The following is a 19,368-nucleotide window of genomic DNA, read 5'->3' on the forward strand; positions in this document are numbered from 1 at the left end:
GGGCTGTGGGGCCACCGCGGCCCGGCGGAAGCTGCCCCGCCCCGCCCCGCCCCGCCGGGCTTCCGGGCGGAAACGGAAGTTGCCGGCGGCGCGCGGCCCCCGGCCCAGGGCGGCGGGCCGAGCGGCTCTCGCGAGAAGGGCGGCGGCGCCGCCGGGAGGGACGCGCGAGGGGCGGGGCGGGCCGGGCCGGGCCTGGCCGGGCCGGGGCGCGTCGTCGGGCGGGTCTCGCGAGAAGGGCGGCGGCCGAGTGGCGGCGGCGGCGGGCGCATGGAGGGCGCGGCGGCGGGCGAGCGGGCGCCGCTGCTGGGCGCGCGGCGGGGGGCGTTCGCGGGCCGGCGGGCGGCGTGCGCGGCGGTGCTGCTGACGGAGCTGCTGGAGCGCGCCGCCTTCTACGGCGTCACGGCCAACCTGGTGCTGTTCCTGAACGGCGCGCCGTTCGGCTGGGAGGGCGCGCAGGCCAGCCAGGCGCTGCTGCTCTTCGTGGGCCTCGCCTACCTGGTGTCGCCGTTCGGGGGCTGGCTGGCCGACGCGCAGCTGGGCCGCGCGCGCGCCATCCTGCTCAGCCTGGCGCTCTACCTGCTGGGCATGCTGGCCTTGCCGCTGCTGGCCGCGCCCGCGCCCCGCGCCGCGCTCTGCGGGGCCCCGCGCCCCACGCGCCTCCGCAACTGCTCCGCGCCGCCCTGCCCCGACGCGCCCGCCCGCTACTGCGCCCCGGCCGCGCTCTCGGCGCTGGCGCTCGTCGGCCTCGGCGTGGGCGCCGTCAAGGCCAACGTCACGCCCTTCGGGGCGGACCAGGTGAGCGGGGGCGGGGGGGCGGGCGAGCGGCGAGCCCCGAGCACCACACCCCCGGCCCCACCGGGGCCCCCGGGGCGACCTCGGCCACGGGTGCAGAGCCGCGGGGCCGCCACGGACCGACGCTCCGGTTCCCCTTTTTTTTTCTTAAGATGTTACTTATTTACTCATGAGAGGCACAAAGAGAGGCAGAGACCCAGGCCTCTAGAGGGAGGAGCAGGCCCCCTGCGGGCAGCCCGCCGCGGGGCTCCAGCCCGGGACCCCAGCCCGGGACCCCGGGGTCACGGCCTGGGCGGGCGCCTCGCGGCTCCGGGCTCTGAAGAGGCCACGTGACGCTCAGGCCGCGGCGCGTCCCTGTCAAGTCAACGCGGAGGGTGCGCGCTTAGCCGCAGACGGCAACTATGCTGCAGGGAAACAGAAGTGGGAAAGGACCGGCGGGCCGAGGCCAGGTCCCGTGGGGCTTTTAAAAGACTCGTGGGTGTGCTTCGAGTACAGTAGGAAGCTGTTGCGGGTGTGCCGCGTCGAGCGGCGTCTTCGAGAAGCAGGTCCTCCGAGCGCAGGTGCGCCCAGCAGCTGTGTCCTGGCAGCCAAACCTGCCCACTTCCTGCTTCGGGGGGGCCTGCGAGCCAACAGCGAGAGTGGTTCTTAGGTTCTCAAGCGGTAGGGAAAAAGCAGAGTCTCCTGTGACAGGGGAAAAATTTATGAAACTCAGACGTTGGTCTCCCTAATTAAAGCTTCATCGGAACAGTCACGGCCCGCTGGGCCCGCACCAGCTGTGAGTGGCCGCTGTCACCTTGCAGTAGCACAACTGGGGACTTGTGACAAAGGCCAGATGTCTCTCAACTCAATACCTAAAACGTGTGCGCCCCGCCCGTTCACAGAAGAAGTTTGTGATGTGTGCAGACTAGGGAGGGAAGTGAGAACCTCAGGCGTACCAGAAGGCAGTCCATCATGCTGGCCGGGTTACAGAGAGGGATTTGGACGGAGGTGGGTCGAGTGGACACAGAGTGAAGAGCGTGGAGGTGGGGTCGGCAGCCGCAGGGAAGATGATCCCCAGGTGTTTGTGCTGAACTTGACGTGACGGCACATACGGCTTACTGTTCTCCAGGCCCTCTCTCCGTGCTTCATCAGTCGTCGTGACGCTGCTGCTGCTCTTGTGCCCATTTTATACATAAGGCTTGAGAGGTAAATCATTTGCCCAAAGTCACACAGCTAGTGCCTGACTGAGCCAGGATGCAGGTGCCTGTCCTTAGTCTGAGCTTTAAGTGGACCCTGTCCGGCTACCCTTTACAGTGAGGTGGCGCCTTGCTGAATCTCAATAATGTTGAGAGATCGCTGCCTCATGTTCCAAATTCTTCTCTGCGCCAGGAAATGAGCATGTGTTACACACATGACCTCGTTGACTCCCCCAAGGAGGCGGAGGTACAAAAGATGACTTCTTGTAGTGAGTGGGCAAGCCACGGTTGTAGTCCGGGTCTGATTTCCTGACCTCTGTTTTAACCATGGCTTCGAGATGTGCTTTCTGAGACCTACCTAGCACAGCTGGGTCATAGTCGGGTCTCAGAGCCCAGGCTCGTGGCTTCCGTCTTGGGTGTCATCAGTGAAGGCGCAGCATTGGCAGCGCAGTGAAGCCCCTTGAAAGACACGGCCCACATGCCATGTGAATGTTTGTCGTGTCCTCACTGTACTTGTTACTTTGCCTTCTCGTAGCCTCAGGACACTCTACAGACTGCATGTGTCTATCTTAACACAGGCTGAGGACGTTTGACCGGCCCAGAACCACAGCAGGGCAATAGGAGCTGTGTTTGGACCTGGGCAGGCCAACATGAAGTCAGTTGTCTCCAGTCCATGATGGATGAGCAATCAACATTTCATAAAGGAAGGAGTGGTCTTATAGAGGTTATCGAGAATGCATGACAGGATGTGTAATAACGTGTCGACGTTAAAAAAAAAAAAAAAGTGCTCTCTTCTGTGAGTTAACTGGGCTAATCTCTTCAAATATGACACTATCCTGAAAGAAATAGGGCCACTCTAGATTCAAGGATGTTAGACTTGAGAAACAAAGGCAATGTGTGTGTTCTGATTGGATCCCTGGTGTTTTGTTTTGTTTTTTTTTTAAAGCCATTTTGAGGGACAATTAGGGTAATTTGATGATAGACCACACATTAGATAAAATGGCATTGATGTTCAATTTCTTGGGTGGGATAATGGTTTGTGGTCATGTAGAAGAGTGGCTTTATTTTTAGATTCATATGGGGTGAAATGTTATCATGCTGCAATTTATTTTTAAATCATTAAGCCTCAAGAGTATTTCATTTATAAATGAAAAACACTGGGAATCCAATCAGGACACACACATTGCCTTTGTTTCTCAAGTATAACGTCCTTGAATCTAGAGAAAAAGAGAACCAAGAAGCTAAGTGAAGTGTATATAGAAGTGTATGCTTTACTGTTCTTTCAGCTTTTGCATGAGATTAAAGCATGTAAGTAAAAAGTGGAGATGTCCTTGCATGATGCATAGATAGAGTAGATGGTACAGTGGGCCATCCCTCCACCCTGAGTGCTGGTACGTGCTACAGTGGGGATGAACATTGAAAACACCATGCCAAGGGGAAGATCCAGACATGAAGGACCACACATTCTTTCCTTTCTCTTGTACAGAAGTGCCCAGAATGGGCAAATTCATAAAGACTGGAAGAGGAGTGGTAGTGGGGAGTAGTGGACAAGGAATGGGAAGTGGTGTGATGAAATGTGGAATTGGATAGTGCTTGTGGTTGCTCAAGTGTGGGTCGGCTGAAAACCTGGGAGCTGTACGTTTCAAAATGGTTGACTCGGGATCCCCGGGTGGCGCGGCGGTTTGGCGCCTGCCTTTGGCCCAGGGCGCGATCCTGGAGTCCCGGGATCGAGTCCCACGTTGGACTCCCTGCATGGAGCCTGCTTCTCCCTCTGCCTGTGTCTCTGCCTCTCTCTCTCTCTCTCTCTGTGTGTGTGACTATCATAAATAAATAAAAATTAAAAAAATTTATGGTTGACTCTTCTGTGTGGACTGTATCAGTGAAAAGCATTTAGAAGGAAAATGTGGGTACCCTTCAGCCAGGGTGCCTGCTCCATGCCAGGGGCTGTCTGTATGTGTGTGGGGGCAGGGGGTTGGCTCCAAGACCTGGGTCTGCGCTGGTCCTCAGAGGAAATTAGCTCCTCATCTCTTGGCTCCCCTTGTTTTCCGGAAGCCACTGTGTTTCTGAGGTACTTCTTAGGCTTCTCTGTCACTCCCCCTTTATCTCCAACATAGGACGTTTAGGGAACTTTCTGAGCGAGAGATGAGCGGGCGCAGGCTGTGCAGCTCTGGGAGGCCTCTGTTGACCTGGGACAGCAGGTAGGCCACTAAGGAGTCCAAGGTGATCCAGGCTGATGCAAATCGTGCCAGCCCCTGCATCCTCCCCGGTGCATTACCTGTTTCAAAGGTCACACTGTCCTTTCAAATAGTGAACTGAAAGAAGAAAAGCTTACTTTACAGATGCAGAGAGCAAATCATACAACTTTTTTTTTTATAGTGAGGAAAAAAGTGGCAGTTTTGTGCATTTTAAGGAATTTTTCCAAACCAGCCAACTTGTCTGACTTACTGTACACCATCCTGTTTTAGCTGTGGTTTTTTGAACTAACGGCAGCTGCATCTGGTGACTGGTCACATGAGAGGCTTGTTTACTTTCGCCCAGGAAGGGCAGGAGGTCCCTGCACGGATGATCGGATGATGATGTAATGTGACTGGCAGTGGGCTTGCCAGCTCAGGGCACAGAAGCATGTGATTTGCAGTTTATAGGAGCCAACTTCCCATTTGTGGAAGAAAAAAAAATTACGGGTATGTGGTTATTTGAGGCCTTAGTAAGAGGCTTCATTTTCTTAAGTAACATTGGAGAATTACACTCGGACGTTCAAAACAGGGACTGCCAAGTTCACACAGGACCATGTGCGCAGTACTGACACAGGCGATGGGAAGGGCCTGATGTACTTCAGCCAATACGTATATTGTCTGTATAATTTTAGATGGTCTGTTTACTGGCTCTCTTCCCTTTAAGACTTGCTGAGCACCCCCCCACCCCATTACTGGGTTTTATATCTTTAGTTATATTTTCCCTGTAACCACTTCTCTGCTTATGATGTTTCTTTCCTCTGATCTGCCTCTAGGATAGAATGAATGTTTGTGTCCAGTTTAGTAACATTCATATACATCGTGTCCCCATGAAGAGCTGTCTTAGAAATAAGAGAAATTCCCAGAATGAATCACTCATTCATCATGCCAGCATTTGGTCTAGGACCTCTACCCAGATCTGACATAGGCTAGAGTCAAAGCACCTCCTGAAACCTGTGGTTTATTTAAAACTCAGATTTTCAGTTTGGGGTGCTGGTTACCATGTCGTTATCTTAATTAAGCATGTCTCTTGTCAACACAGCCACATTTAATCCTTTTGGATTATATTTTTTTTCTTTTAAGGAGCACACAATTTTGACTGTTTTATACCTGTATTTTGATCTCAAAAAATAGAGCTTACGGTATTGTATCAACTTATGTGACTGCTAACAAGGTGCTTTTTTATATCTGGCCCTTGGTTCTTTGGGCCCCCATGGGTAACCTTCTTTGTGCTCTGCAGGTGGGGACTGCTTCATGGAACACGTCACATCTGTGACTGAAATAGAAATCCTCCTTTTTGTAACTTGTAAGGAGGAGACAACAGAGGTTCCTAGGACAGCCTTTGTATGCAATCTAGTGTCAGCCTTTAGCTAGTAAGCTGGTTTAGAAATTGTATATGAGATCACCAGCTAGTGTAGAGGTGGCATCTGTGTAGATGCGGATGTCATGGCAAGAAGGGAAGGTGTGTGGGGCACCTGTCCCCCCCCCGTGGAGTGCCACTAGCACCGTGGGGCCCATTGCAGTAGTCCTGTGAACAGTGTTACCCCCTACTTCTGTCGAAGTTCAGGAGGTGAGGGATTGTTGAAGCCTCCAGGAATCTCTGTCCTTACCAGAATGTCTTCTGATTCCCTCCATAGCCTTCCTGGTATGAAAGAGTATATAGGGTTAGTTTCAGTCTGGAATTTCCTTTGTGCGTGGAGCTCTATAGCAGTGGTTCTAAAACTTAACCTGTGAGCAGAAGTCGCCTGGAAAATGTTTAAAAGGCCAATCCCTGGGTCCGAATCCCAGAGATGAGGACTCATTAGCTCTGGCCAGAGAGGCTTGTGAATCAGCACTTTTAGGGAGCATTCCGGTGTTTCCAGAGAAGGCGGTCCCCAGATGTTACTTTGAGAAACTCTCTTGGATTTCTTGGATTTCAGCATAATTAAGAAAAACACTATCCAGAAAGTATAGTGATTGGAAGTTACAGGGTGCTCCTTTGTCAGGGACACTGAATGTATCTGTAAACACCGGTCGATTGTGTTCCAGTGACCTTAGTCACTTCATTATACAGGCTTTTCTTTTTCTTTCCTTTTTTTTTTTTTTTTTTTTTTTTAAGATTTATCTACTTACTTGAGACAGCAAGAGAGAAAATGAAAGAGCACGTGTGCATGTGAGCAAGTGCATGCAGGCACACAGAGGGACAGGGAGAAGCAGACTCCCTGCTGAGCAGGGAGCCCAACATAGGACTTGATCCCAGGCCTCTGAGATCATGACCTGAGCCAAAGGCAGACGCTTCACCAACTGAGCCATCCAGGTGCCCACATTATACAGGCTTTCCATCCTTGAAGATCACCATGTTTTAAAATCTGTTTCCTCCCTGTTGTTTTAGGTTAAAGACCGAGGTCCAGAAGCCACAAGAAGGTTTTTTAATTGGTTTTATTGGAGCATTAATCTGGGAGCAATCATTTCACTGGGAGGCATTGCCTACATTCAGCAGAACGTGGGCTTTGTGACTGGCTACCTCATCCCAGCTGTCTGCATTGGCGTGGCTTTCCTGGTCTTCCTCTGCGGCCAGAGCGTCTTTATCACCAAGCCTCCCGATGGCAGTGCCTTCACCTATATGTTCAAGATACTGGCATATTCGTGTCGTCCCCAGAAGCGAATCGGAGAACACAGTCAGAGTGGGTAAGTACCAGGTTATGATCATAGGCTTCACCTAACACGACTTCCCCATTGCTGTCAATAAAGTACTCGTGTGTGTCTGACGCAGGCTTACTGTGTGCAGGGAACTGGGCCAGTGGGTTTCAATGTCCCACATCAGTTTGAGAAGGTGCTGTAAGGTGTCTGTTCTCCTCATAGAGGCAGACTTTTGGTGTCTAACTTCCACATTGAATTTCGTCTTACTGCTGATTTGGATGGATCTCTTGCTTCTATAAAGAAATTGGCAGAGCATGGGAGAGACACTACACATACAGTGTACATTTGTACATTTCTCTTTGTATTTTAAAAAGTTTTGAAATTCATTTGAATGAAAAATCAAGCAGTTGTTTGCTTTGTAGGTACCTCTCTGTATTCCTTAAAATAGTAAGCTGTTCCTACTCTGAGTGGGCCACTGAGTGGGTTAGATTGGGCCTGTCATCCCGTGGTCACTGCAGCCATTCTGTGCCAGAAGGACATAAGAGCAGAGTTTTGAGATGCAGGCAGGGGAACTACATCATCCCCTTTGTGTGGGACTTCCTTGTTTCAGCACCGAAAGCCCCACATCCTTGGGAAGTCCCAGACAAATAGGGACAGGTGGTAGGTCACCCCAGCTGCATATTAATAGAGGGAAGTCCAGAATTTAGCCTGAGAAGAGACTTCAGCAATTTTGGTGTTTGTTATTGAAGCATAATCCACGTGCAGTGCAGTGCAGGCTTCTCAACTTTACTGTTCTGGAATTATGACAGCCTTATGTGATTGTGCAACCACCAAGCACTCAGGATATATAGAATATTTCCATCACCCTAGAGAAGTTCCTGGGAACCTTTGTAGTTGACCCTCCTCAAGTAATATTTTGATCAAAGTAGGCATTCCTGAGGGGTGGTCAGTCCCTGAGCCAGAGGCTAACCATTTAGCTCCTGTCAGGGCAGCACGCTCATTGCTCGGGGGGGGGGGGCCCTGGCTGCAGGAAAGTTCTGCCCCTTTGTGGCTGATCCGCATGTATCTTATGTATGCCCTTGGAGTCCTGTGAATGTCTAATACCTGCTTCCACGCAGTAGGTTTGAAGCTGTACCAGAATAGCTCTTGTGGCTGTGCCCCTTGGCTCCAGGCTACTCTGGTTCCTCAGCTGTCCCCGCACAGAGCTCCCTCCAATCTCCCAGCCAGTCCTGGCATCCTTGTGGGTCAGTGTGGCACTCAGACTCCTCATTCAGAACCACAGTGGTGGCACCACACCAACAAATTTTTGAGCATTAAAATAGTGCTGCCTTTCTGCTGCTTTGCCAGAGCCTTGCTTCAACTAGGCAGAAGTAGGGTTTCATCGTCCAGATGTTTGTTCTGTAGATGGATTACTCATGAGCAAAATGCATCCTTTTGAAGGAACAGCTTTTAAAGTTTCAGTGTGTCTGTCTGGGTGGTACCTGGTAGACATTTCTGCAAGAGGACAGTCCTGCTTCATGGACATTTTTGGGTTTTAAGTGCACAGATGTCATGACGAGAAAGATCCGCACTTCTACTTCAGAATCTGGTTTCCCTTTAGATTTGTTTTTGACGACTGGCACAGTTAAGATAAAAAGGATGATCTTGCAGAGAGGTCAGTGGTCCCGAGAATTCTCACATTATGCTCTCCTGGTACACAGACTCTGAGCTCTGTGATCTTGGACAGGTTAATGATCTTGCCAAGCCTGCATTCTCTTTTTGTACAGTGGATGTGGGGTTCATCTCACACGGTTGTCGTGAGGCCTGAGAAACTGAAGTGTGTGCAGTTCTCAGGAATGCCTGGTCCGTGATGAGAGCCCCATTGATATGAACTACTTGGTTAGGATATTCTTGTAGAAAGTCGGCTCCAAACACCTACAGAGGTGCAACATCAGCCATTGTTTCCTTCATCTGGCCCAGTTCTGGTTTCTTGCTGGTATAGGTGGATCAGTGTCTCGAAGATTAGTTTTAACACTCATTTTACGTGAGACATCCATGTGTATCTGTTCAGTTCATCTGACTGGGAATAGTTCTAAACCTTTTTTGAGATGGATACTTCTTGAGTTGAGAATCTGAGAATTAGTAGCCCCCCCTTCCCAGGAGAGTGCCTCTGTGCACATAGAGCCTCTGCAGACAGTTCTAGGGGGGCAGTGGCCCTGTGGAGCTAGGTCACCATTTGGTCCTATCTGTTCCATGTTATTTGTGTCTGTGGCTCCATGTTGGACCCTTGTGTATTCATAATAATACACTAGCCGTGTGTATGAGGTAGGGAGAGCCTGAAGTGCATGTGGACTTAGTACTTCCCAGAATATTTTAATGATACAAAGTAAGTAATGTAACCAGTAACATGTCTGAGTGATTCTATGTGTAAAAATGGATTGGTTACTTGACTTTGACATGTTTTTAGAGAAACACATGTAGTATGATGTAGTTAAGTCACTGATTGTATCTGTAATAGTTATGTAAGGACTTCACATATTCTTCTTTTTTGCCCCCCACCCCCTCCCCCCGCCAAAAATGGAGAAGCTGTGAATACTTTCAAATGACAGTATGAATAGTATTTTTGGAGTTTAGAGTTTCTCTTTGAGTGTGGTTTTCCTGATAATTTTTCCTTACTAGATAAGCTACATATGATGCGAGTAGTGGAGTAGTATCTTTTTAAAATTTATTTGTGTATCTCTAGCACCCAGGCATAACAGACCTGGGCATAATGAGTATGTGCCCGATAAATATTTGCTGAATTGAATTTAGTTGTCCTATGCAAAATTTGGCTAAAATATTAAGTTGTGGTTTCAGTTTTTTGGTTATCTCCCCCACCCACTCTGAATATTCAGATGAAAAAATGTCAATGTTATAAGACAAAAATGATTTAAAATAGTAGTAACTTAGTTACTTTGGATAAGCGTTTATAAACTAAAAAGCAGACAACTGCCATGTATAGCTGCATCTCAGAATTGGAAGAATTCTTAATGGTAATTAATTATGTCCTAGTATTTCTAGTTTTAGAGAATAGTTGGCAAATAAAACAATTTTTGTTTTGTTTTGTTTTGTCTCTAAGAACCTAAGCATACATGTCCAATAGAGTGTTTTGGAGCTATCCACTGGGACCTGTTCATTTTATAATTAATGAAACTGTCCTAGCATAAGTGAGCAGGTGCAGCCGCTAATGCATGAGCTAGGACCACAAGGTTCAACACATCCAGCACACCTGAGCATGAGGGTGATGCTTGTGACCAGGGAGCAGAGGGGCAGGTAGTGTGCCCTGGGCTGCCTGGCTCAAATTCCAGCCCCAGTTCTCTGCCCTGGGGCCCATAAGCTGGTCTTGATGCCTCACAGGGGCACGGTCCAGGGTAATGAGCAAGCACTGAGTGCCACCTGCTGCCAGTGACATTGGCATGTTACCATCATGATCACAGCTTTCCCTGCCAGAGCAGAACCTTTCCTTATGGTCCTATCAGTGGCTGCATTTAAATAAATGCCTCTATTAACAGCATCAGTATTATGGTTTTGAAGTTTTCACATTTGAAAAAGCCACGTGATTCAAAATCCAAACAATCCAGCCCATTTTTTTTTTTTCTCAAACGCTAATCCAGCGATGTAGCTGAAGTAGTGGGCAGCTTCAGGTGAGATGGTAGGTCTTTCTCAGCCTGAGTGAGCGGAGCTGGGGAAGAGTGCAGTCATGTTCCGAACAGTCGTGCTGTGTCTGTACCCTCGTCCAGAGGCAGGAGGCATGGGTGTGCTTCCAGATGGGACCCTCTGCCAGCTGTGTCCACAGTGCTGTGTTCCTGGCTAGCCTAGGTTGCTGTATTCAGTGTGTGTGGTCAGTCAGGAATAGGATGGCATTAAAGCAGATCCGTATAGTAAGCTGGCTTCCTGCCTCCGAACTTAAATTGTTGCCAAGTACTTGATTTCTAGGGGTGGAAGAAAACTAACTCCTTCATTTTATCTCCCAAAGTGAAGGCCTTGGAGTCCTTCAGCACTCTTCTAAACACAGTCTGTTTGATTCATGTAAGAGGTCTCGTGGAGGGCCGTTTTCAGAAGACACAGTGGAGGACGTGAAGGCCCTTGTGAAGATCATCCCTGTTTTCTTGGCTTTGATACCGTACTGGACAGTGTACTTTCAAGTGAGTGGTGATAGTCGGGTGAAAATTACTTTCTGTCCCCACCCTCGCTTTGGCCACCACTGGAGTGCAAGGGTGCTGTGGTGTCCTTTCCAAGAGTCTCTGGGATCTTGCAGTCCTGTTTCCAGTCATGGAACTCACTTCTGCTGAGTTGGGCATTTTGAGAACCTTCCCATGAGAGAAGCTAAGAATGGGTGCATTTCTGTTTTTCCAGGCCCCGACTTTGAGTTTAATTCCTCTGTTATTTCTTTTCCAAAGTTGATCTCCAGATGACTTGTATGATGACTAAATAATTGATCTGTTTTCAGACCCCAGCCATGTGCATGTCCTCACAGAGCGGTCTGGGGGTGGGCAGCATGCTGGAGTGTTCCCTCTTGTAACAATACCACTTTTTACACCCAGATGCAGACAACCTATGTTCTGCAGAGTCTTCATTTGAAGATTCCAGCAATATCCAGTATTACAGCCACTCCTCATACGGTGAGAATAACTGAAACGATCTGAAAATTGTCATGCAGAGCTTATGTAACAGGCAGGTTCCTTCGGCCAGGTTAGGTCCTTCACAAATATCAGCGGTTGCATGAACCAGCAGTATTCTCGTTGGAATGGAACTTCTGCTTCTTTTAGGGACTATTCTTCTATTGGCCATGTTGTTTATTAGATTGTTGACCGATGTCAACCAAACACTAATTTCCTATCTGATTTTTTTTCTCCCTAAAAGCACAGAAGAACAAATGCAAATGCACTTAGAGATGAAAATCTTTTTCAATTCCAACATCTTGAAAGTGAGGCTTTTTCCCTAGGAGGTTATACGCTAATAATGGACTCTTATAGAATAAAGATTTTCCCAGTTATACGTTATGAGTTATGAGATAAGTGACAACTTACTCTTTCGGAGAACTAACCTTATCTCGTGTGTTTCGATTCCAGTTCCCCGCGGCCTGGCTGACCATGTTCGACGCGGTTCTCATCCTCCTGTTAATTCCCTTGAAGGATAAACTGGTTGATCCCATTCTGAGAAGACACGGCTTACTCCCGTCATCCCTAAAAAGGATCGCTGTTGGAATGTTCTTTGTGATGTGTTCTGCCTTCGCTGCAGGTGGGGAGGCATTTCTGTCTCATTTCTGAAGCTTGAAACTGGCATTAGCAGTGGGTGACTCAGAGTACTGTGACCAGCCCGGTCATGCCGCGTGTGCACAACCCAAAAGAAAACAGATAGGAGTTGTTGGGGAACAGGTGGTGTTCACTTCTAGTTTCTATTTGTGAAGGGAAAGATGTTCTCCTTAGAGCTCTGCTCTTTCTCTTCTTGAGCTGAAACCAGGAAAGTGCTCTGCAAAGTGACTTGATTTGCATCAGAGGAGGTTTGTTCTCTCTTCTGATGGAGATTGCTGACTGGATGAGTTTTTCTATCATTCTCAAGACCTGGGTTCATCTCTGTACTCTTCCTGTTGGGTACAGAAGCAGGCTTTGGTGCCCCTCAACAATTGCCTATGCTTTTCGTCAGGAGAAGGGTTTTATCAAACTAGGCTCGTGACCCGCCCCCAACCCCTAGCCTGAAGCACCAAAACCCTGATGAGGGGAGTTTCCCTTGGGGCCCCTTTGTGTTTCTGTGATTCTTAACATTCTGAGCTGAGAGTTGGAATACCTTCTGCTGATAGAGCCGAGATACCGCTGGCTTTGTTAACTCACTCTGGAGTTCTTCCTTCATTAATATTTGAAAATCATTGAACCGTGAGACAGCTCAGTTACATAATAAGAACAGAAAAGCTGATACTCTGGAACCAACTATGTATCACCCAGGGTTATGAGAAATTGAACATTAAGCATTGCTGAGACAGAATTTAATATTCTCTAGTAGTGCTTTCCAGCAGCCTCCATGCACTGTCCCCGGAGTGAACATATTGATAGAGTACTTCATAGGTTTAAAGAAATGAGTCCCCAGGCTTAAGAAATCTATATTCCAGGGACCGAGACATTTTAGAAGACAATTAGGTTTTCTCTTGATCAAACAGATAATTACAGCGAGGTCGTGTGTGCATGATGTTTATACTGTGTGCTTCATCCGTGATTCCACTTCTCCAGCCCAGTGGCACGTGGGGAGTAAGCAGGAGCAAATAACAACCAAACAGACCATGCTGGTGCTGGAGCTGGGGTCTCGTGAAGCAGGGTCAGAGGTCCTCAGGGCCGTCTGGGCTAACAGAGCTGCCCAGGGATGCTGTCTGTCCTACCTCCTCTGAGCACCCACCATGGGTTCAACTTGGCCCCACAGCTCCCCTTGTCCCTCCCCTTGGGAAGGGAGGTGTTCGAGGTTTACAGGCATTTCCTAGGAGATTCTGGCTTAGGGCTCCTTTAATACCATCTTGTGTTTTGGTTTGGTTATGGGCTAGGTGGCTTCTGGCGGCCTCCCTGAGAACCACAGCAGGTGTTCTGCATGTGTTTGTGTAGGAGGCAGCATGTGGTGGCTGACCACTGACAGTACACGGTGGGCATGGCATCCACCTTTCCCCAGGGTCAGTGGCACATGGCACTTCACTCCCAGCATGGGCAGGATGGTCTGTGCTCTGCCTGCCCACTGCACCCCAGGTAGGGGGAGCTATACAGTCATGTGGCCCTCAGGCTTCTGAGGTAGAATTGTTTTCTTAGAAATGAAAGACACCCACAATGCTTGTGTTCTTATTTATTTACTTATTTTAAGACTTTATATATTCATTCATGAGAGATAGAGAGAGAGGGGCAGAGACATAGGCTGAGGGAGAAGCAGGCCTCATGCAGGAAGTAGGACTCGATCCCAGAACTCCGGGATCATGCCCCGGGCCCAAGGCAGATGTTCAACCGCTGAGCCACCCAGGCGCCCGCCCCGCTTGTGTTCTTAAATAGTAGGAAAGAGCCTCAAAGTCACTGGTTCCGAGGTATTAAGTATGTGGTACTTGACTTAAGCACAGTTTATTAAATGTAATGTAAAAGTGGCCAGAGCTTCGCACAATTTTACTTCCAGCTGTAGTGGGTATTATTTAATTGGAACATTAATAAGTTTTGAGTAGAGACCTGAAACCATCCTAGCAAACCAAAATTTTAATAGAAAGGGAACTGTTTTGCCTTTGTACTTACTACCCTCCCCCATAACCAATCAGTATCTTCCATGTAGAACCATGGCTGCTGGTAATGGTTCTTTCTGGTCTCTCAGATGAGAATCCGGCAGGCCCCGGGGGTTTTTTCAAGTGTGTATAAGGAAAAAGGAAGTATGTTCATTGGTTAGATTTCCTTTTCCCTTTAAAGAACTGTGTGTATCCTCCTGAGTTACTGGAGCAATAGATGCTTGCTGGAGGAAAGGTGGTCTTGGGAGCATAGAGAAGAAAATAAAAACCATCTGTAATTTCCTTAGAGATGCTCTAAGGAAACACCCACTGGGGTGTTGTGAACCTGTCTGATCTTGTTTGTGTGTGTGTGTACACATACCCTCTGTGTTGTTGCAAAAACGAAATCCTGTTGTGCAAGCTGATATGAGCCTGATTGAGAAAAAAAAATAAGTGTCAGAAAAACCCTAAGAGTATAATAAAAGCTGTGCATGCTACAGAGAAGGAAAAAAACCAGAGATACAGATGAGCCATTGCATGTGCACGCACACTAATTCCACCACCTGAGGAAACCAATAATTACCATTTTGCAGATGCCTGGGGAAAATTACATACATGTTATGTGGTAGATAGTTTATATTTCCTTTGTGTGCACTTTGAAAACAAGCCCTAATGTATCACGAATATCCTTCCCACATCAGACGTTCTTCTGTAGTCCTCTGCTCTTGGGGATTGCTTTTGGGTGCTTGGGTTTGTGACTATAGTCCTTACTACAGGGAGATTGATTTACTCTTCAGATATCTACAAGTGTAACCGTGGCATCCTCTTAAGGCTTTTATTAATCTGACAGAAGGATCTTCAGAGAGGTAGTGACTCCACCATCATCCCAGGCTGGCAGTGCCCTCCCATCCGCCTGCTGGCTCCCCCGTCCCACTGGTGGTATCCTAGGTATCCCGTCACACAGGGCTGTACGTGGGAATCCGTGCCCAGGCGTCAGGGCCAGAGAGCATCAGAAACGGGGCAGAGTCCACTGAGAGCCTCTCCCTGGGTCATACCTTGCTTAGTTAAGAACCACTGGTCTGCAGCAGGGTTTTCAGACATACTATCACATAGTCGGTCCATGGTCATTACAAACACACAGAAGAGCAGGGGAGACCCCCCTGTGCCATTATCCCACTGTCCAAGACGACCACGTGACGTCTTCCTGAGACAGTTTCTGGACAGCTACATTCATTTGTTTTTAAAAAGAAATGAAACCAACTATTCACAGTGTAAACTTAATTGTTTTTATATGTTGTATCTGTACCGTGTCATTTACACATTTGTGTTTTTTAACAACTACATCATATTCTCTTGTTAAATGTACCATCAGTTTTTAGACCAGTCCCTTCATAGTATGCAGATAGCTGCATCCAGTCTGTGCACCACCCCCGCATCCACATGTACTCTCAGCCCGCTGTCCTCTCAGTGGGTTCCTCCACTTGAAAGTGTTCAGGCCATGAGCTCTGCCCTGTCAGTTCCCTTCTCATTACGTTTTCTGTGAATCTCTTACCTGAAGGATTTAAATACAGTGTATCTTCGTTTTGATGTGTATTTTATGATGATGATCCTCTCCCACATTATCAGTCATCAGATTCTGTGTACACTTATGCCCTGGGGCATTTCGTAGCAAGGTTTGCTTTTTCTTTTTTTTAAAGATTTTTTTTTTTTTTAATTCATTCGAGTGAGTGAGAGTACGAGCAGGGGGTAGGGGCAGAGGGGAGAGGCAGACTCCTCGCTGAGGAGGGAGCCGGGTGTAGGACTCAAACCCAGGACCCTGAGATTATGACCTGAGCTGAAGGCAGACCCTTCACCAAATGAGCCCTCCAGGCCCCTGTGCCGAGCCTTTCTTGTTCGTGTTGATATGTAATCAGAACTTTCATCTGAGGAATACTCTTTACAATGTTTTCATGTTTTCTTTAATTTATGGTATCGTGCAGTTTTATGCATTTCTTTCTTTTAGGTCCTATGCATTTTATGTTAGGTTTATTCCTAACTACTTTTGTATTTTTGCTTGCTCACATACGGGATTTTTTAAAATTCTGAGTTCAGATGAATTCTTTTCAAATGGTCACTTATTTTCTTCAAATACCATAGTTTATTTTCTTGCCTTCATTGGTGATTCTTCCTCCCTTTCTGTTAGGTGGTGTTGGCGAGACTTTCTTTTGTGCTGGTAGAGCTGGTGGTGATGGAGAACCTGCTCCCACCTGGGCTTTAACGGGGGCATCTCCAGGGCAGCTCACTGGGAAGCTTTGAACTTGGGTTTGAGATACATATTCATGGCGATGCTAAATTTCTAAACTTTATTTCAAGTCTACTGAGTATTTTTGGGAGAAATGTTGAGTTTTTCTCTGGTAACATATTTTGGTTTCTAATAGGATTATATGCCTCCCCCCCCCACACACACACCCGGTGTTCATGTTTTTTTAATTTACATTAAATTCCTGATACTCATTTCTGCGTTTCTAAAACAAACCTGTTTGTCCAGAGGGCTGACTTTGATTGTGTGCAGTCTCTGCTATGTGCCTCTATCCATAGTTGACATCAGTCTATGATTTGGTGTCAGGGTCATATAGCTTCATAAAAGGAATTAGTAGGGATGCCTGGGTGGCTCAGTGGTTTAGCGCCTGCCTTCGGCCTAGGACATGATCCTGGTGTCTCGGGATTGAGTCCTGCATTGGGCTCCCTGTGTGGAGCCTGCTTCTCCCTCTGCCTGTGTCTCTGTGTCTCTCATGAATAAATAAATAAATCTAAAAAAAAAAAAAGAAGGTATTAGTAAACCCTAATTTCTCTGAGCAGGGGAATATTTCAGCAGGGGGAGAATTATCTGTCTGCTCCCAGGGGAGCCTGTTACTCTCTCAGGAGAAATGGGGTGATGTTTTCATCTTTTTCTCAATTTTGTGCAGATTGTGTTTTCTCTTAAATCACTTAAGTGTTCTTCAAAAAAAGTCCCAAGTAGGGTATCCCTTGGTGGCTCCTCGATTTATCGCCTGCCTTCAGCCCAGGACATGATCCTAGAGTCCCAGGATCAAGTCCCACATCAGACTCCCTGCTTCTCCCTCTGCTTGTGTCTCTGCGCTCTCTCTCTCTCTTCCCCCCCTCTTTCCCTCTCTCCCTCCCTCTCTGTCTGTCTCTCTCTCTCTCTGTGTCTCATGAATAAATAAATCTGTTGTGTTTCCTTCCTCATTTCTAGTTTCATGTATTTATGTGCTTTTTTTTCTTATATTAGGCTTGTCAAAACTGTGTTTTATGATTTTTTTCATAGACGTATCTCTTTAATTTATTTGACTTTATGTTTTCTAATAATAGAGAAAAATTAAAATATGATTTCTCTCTTTTCCTTGGGTTTGTTTTGTGATTTTCTCTCTCATTGGTTAGAGTATTCATATACTTTTGATTTTTCTTCCCTGTTTAATGGTGAAAACCACAGAACGGTATGAATTAGCCTTTCAGTGCTGCTTTGTCAGGTCTCATGTGCTTTGATTTGCTGTGATTTTTGTTTTCTAAGACTACTGAACCTGGGTGTTTGCCTCCTTTATGACCCAAGACTAATTCCAGAGAACTGCTTCAGTAGGACTGATGTTTATCCATTTGTTAACAAAGCCTAGTTTAATTGTGGTGTGGGGGAGACGATGGCTTTGTAAGTCCTGCATTCAGACTTCACGCCTTCCTTTCTGGAAATGTTTTCAGGGAGCCGATTAGGATGATGGTTCCTCTGTTGTAGTGCCATCAGCTGTATTCATCAGACATGTTCTGGCAGGTGCTCTGAACGCAGTGCCTGCGCGGGGCCCAGGGGTCCCGTGGATCCTGTGGATGTGCTCACGGTCCCGGAATTTGTGGTGGTCTGTGCATCGTCGGGTGAATGGAGGCACGGGTCCCACCCAGATGTGTGCGTCTCCCAGAGTAACCCGTGAGCACTGACCTTTCTATCTCCATTCAGTGAGTCCTGAGCTGTGTGTCATATCAGTGGAGGCCAGGGCTTGCCTTTGAATGTCCAGATGGCAACCCTTGCACCAAATGAAGCCTTCGTGGGGTTTGTCTACTTGTTCTAACCAGGACTTGGAGAGGTGCGTGTCCGTCACTTCGTCACATGTTTCTGTCTTCTCCAGGGTTAGGTGTGTTCCCATGGGAAGATGGCCCCTTGGTGGGGAGGTGGTGCACCTGGAATCCTGTGTCTGGGAGCAAGGCCAGATTTAGTGCACTCATGTTTCGAGAGCATGGTGCTGTTTGCATCTCTGGCTTCTGTGGATCACCAATGGCATCGTGTCTGTGAAATGTAATGGAGCAAATTTGTGTTTTGGCATCACCTCTTCCTTTGCTGGTCACTGCCAGCTGTATCTTGGCCAGTCCTTCCTCTCACCTGATCCCATCCGGGCTGGTATGCATTATGCCCCCATCCTGCCCACACTGATGAGTTTGGTTGGCTTTGATCTCTGCAGAGTGCAGTTGGTCAACAAAGAGGGTGCCATGTTGGCTGTCCTGGCACCTTCCTTCACATTAATATTGATGCTTCCTTGTCAGTTCTGCTGTTACTCAGGATGGCCTGGACCTGGAGTGTCGGTGCTTGGTGGCTTCCCTTCCTCCCCTAGCAGCTCCTGCGGGCAGCGCCCCATTCTGTTGTTGCCTTCTGCAGGGTCAGCCATGTGTGCCACACCTCCCTATCCTTCCTGGCCCCCCATAGGACAGCTCTCATTTATTTCTACAGGTTCTGCTCCAGCCTTGTCCTCTGTGTGCCCCCAGCCAGCACCATTCATTTCTGTCTCTTCTCCCCCCGTCTGCACGGCATCTGTGTTGTGGGTAGGACCACAGAGCATGTCTTGTCCCCAGTGGAACCCCTCTGCGCCCCACACAAATGCACAAATCCTCTCAACTGCCCTATGGATGAGAGTGTTTTTCTCCAGCTTGTTTTCATCCCTCAGGACTGGTTGAAAGGGTCCTTCCCTACAGACCCAGCTACACTAGAATTGCTCTACAACCTTTCAGCTGCACACTGGTGGTCAGTACAGTGACCTTATTGTGAGGGGAACCTTGGCTGACCCAGAGGAAGCTGGTCATACTTTGTCCTGTGCACAGAGGACAGCTGTCACTTGTGGCTAAGGCACTTGGTGCCACCACCAGCATCGTGGCAGAGATAGCCACGGCACTGCCACTCAAACAACCCATCTAGAGCAGCTAGGAGTGCCAGGCAGACAGCTCTAGGTCTGCTCCTACGCTTCACCCTGTATGACAGGGTGCAGGGGTTAGGGCCCCTCCATGTGCCTCCAGGGAATGGATGCAG

The 19,368-nt window shown here is 48.2% G+C and overlaps 1 protein-coding gene and 1 long non-coding RNA gene across 2 annotated transcripts in view; both read left to right on the top strand.

Moving 5' to 3' along the window:
- Positions 1-255: 255 nt before the first annotated feature.
- SLC15A4 (solute carrier family 15 member 4) overlaps positions 256-19,368 on the top strand; it is a 28,264-nt gene continuing 9,151 nt past the window's right edge. The window contains exons 1-5 of the mRNA XM_038574734.1: positions 256-795; positions 6,570-6,865; positions 10,812-10,980; positions 11,380-11,457; positions 11,908-12,076. Coding sequence (XP_038430662.1) covers positions 268-795; positions 6,570-6,865; positions 10,812-10,980; positions 11,380-11,457; positions 11,908-12,076 — 1,240 coding nt within the window. The 5' untranslated portion in view covers positions 256-267. The remainder of the gene's footprint in view (positions 796-6,569; positions 6,866-10,811; positions 10,981-11,379; positions 11,458-11,907; positions 12,077-19,368) is intronic.
- LOC119866134 lies at positions 1,029-2,794 on the top strand. The gene is made up of 2 exons (XR_005379077.1): positions 1,029-1,977; positions 2,546-2,794. It is a non-coding gene; the product is annotated as an uncharacterized LOC119866134 (long non-coding RNA).

This window comes from Canis lupus, chromosome 26 (genome assembly GCF_011100685.1).
Source record: "Canis lupus familiaris isolate Mischka breed German Shepherd chromosome 26, alternate assembly UU_Cfam_GSD_1.0, whole genome shotgun sequence".
NCBI classification, from domain to species: domain Eukaryota; kingdom Metazoa; phylum Chordata; class Mammalia; order Carnivora; family Canidae; genus Canis; species Canis lupus.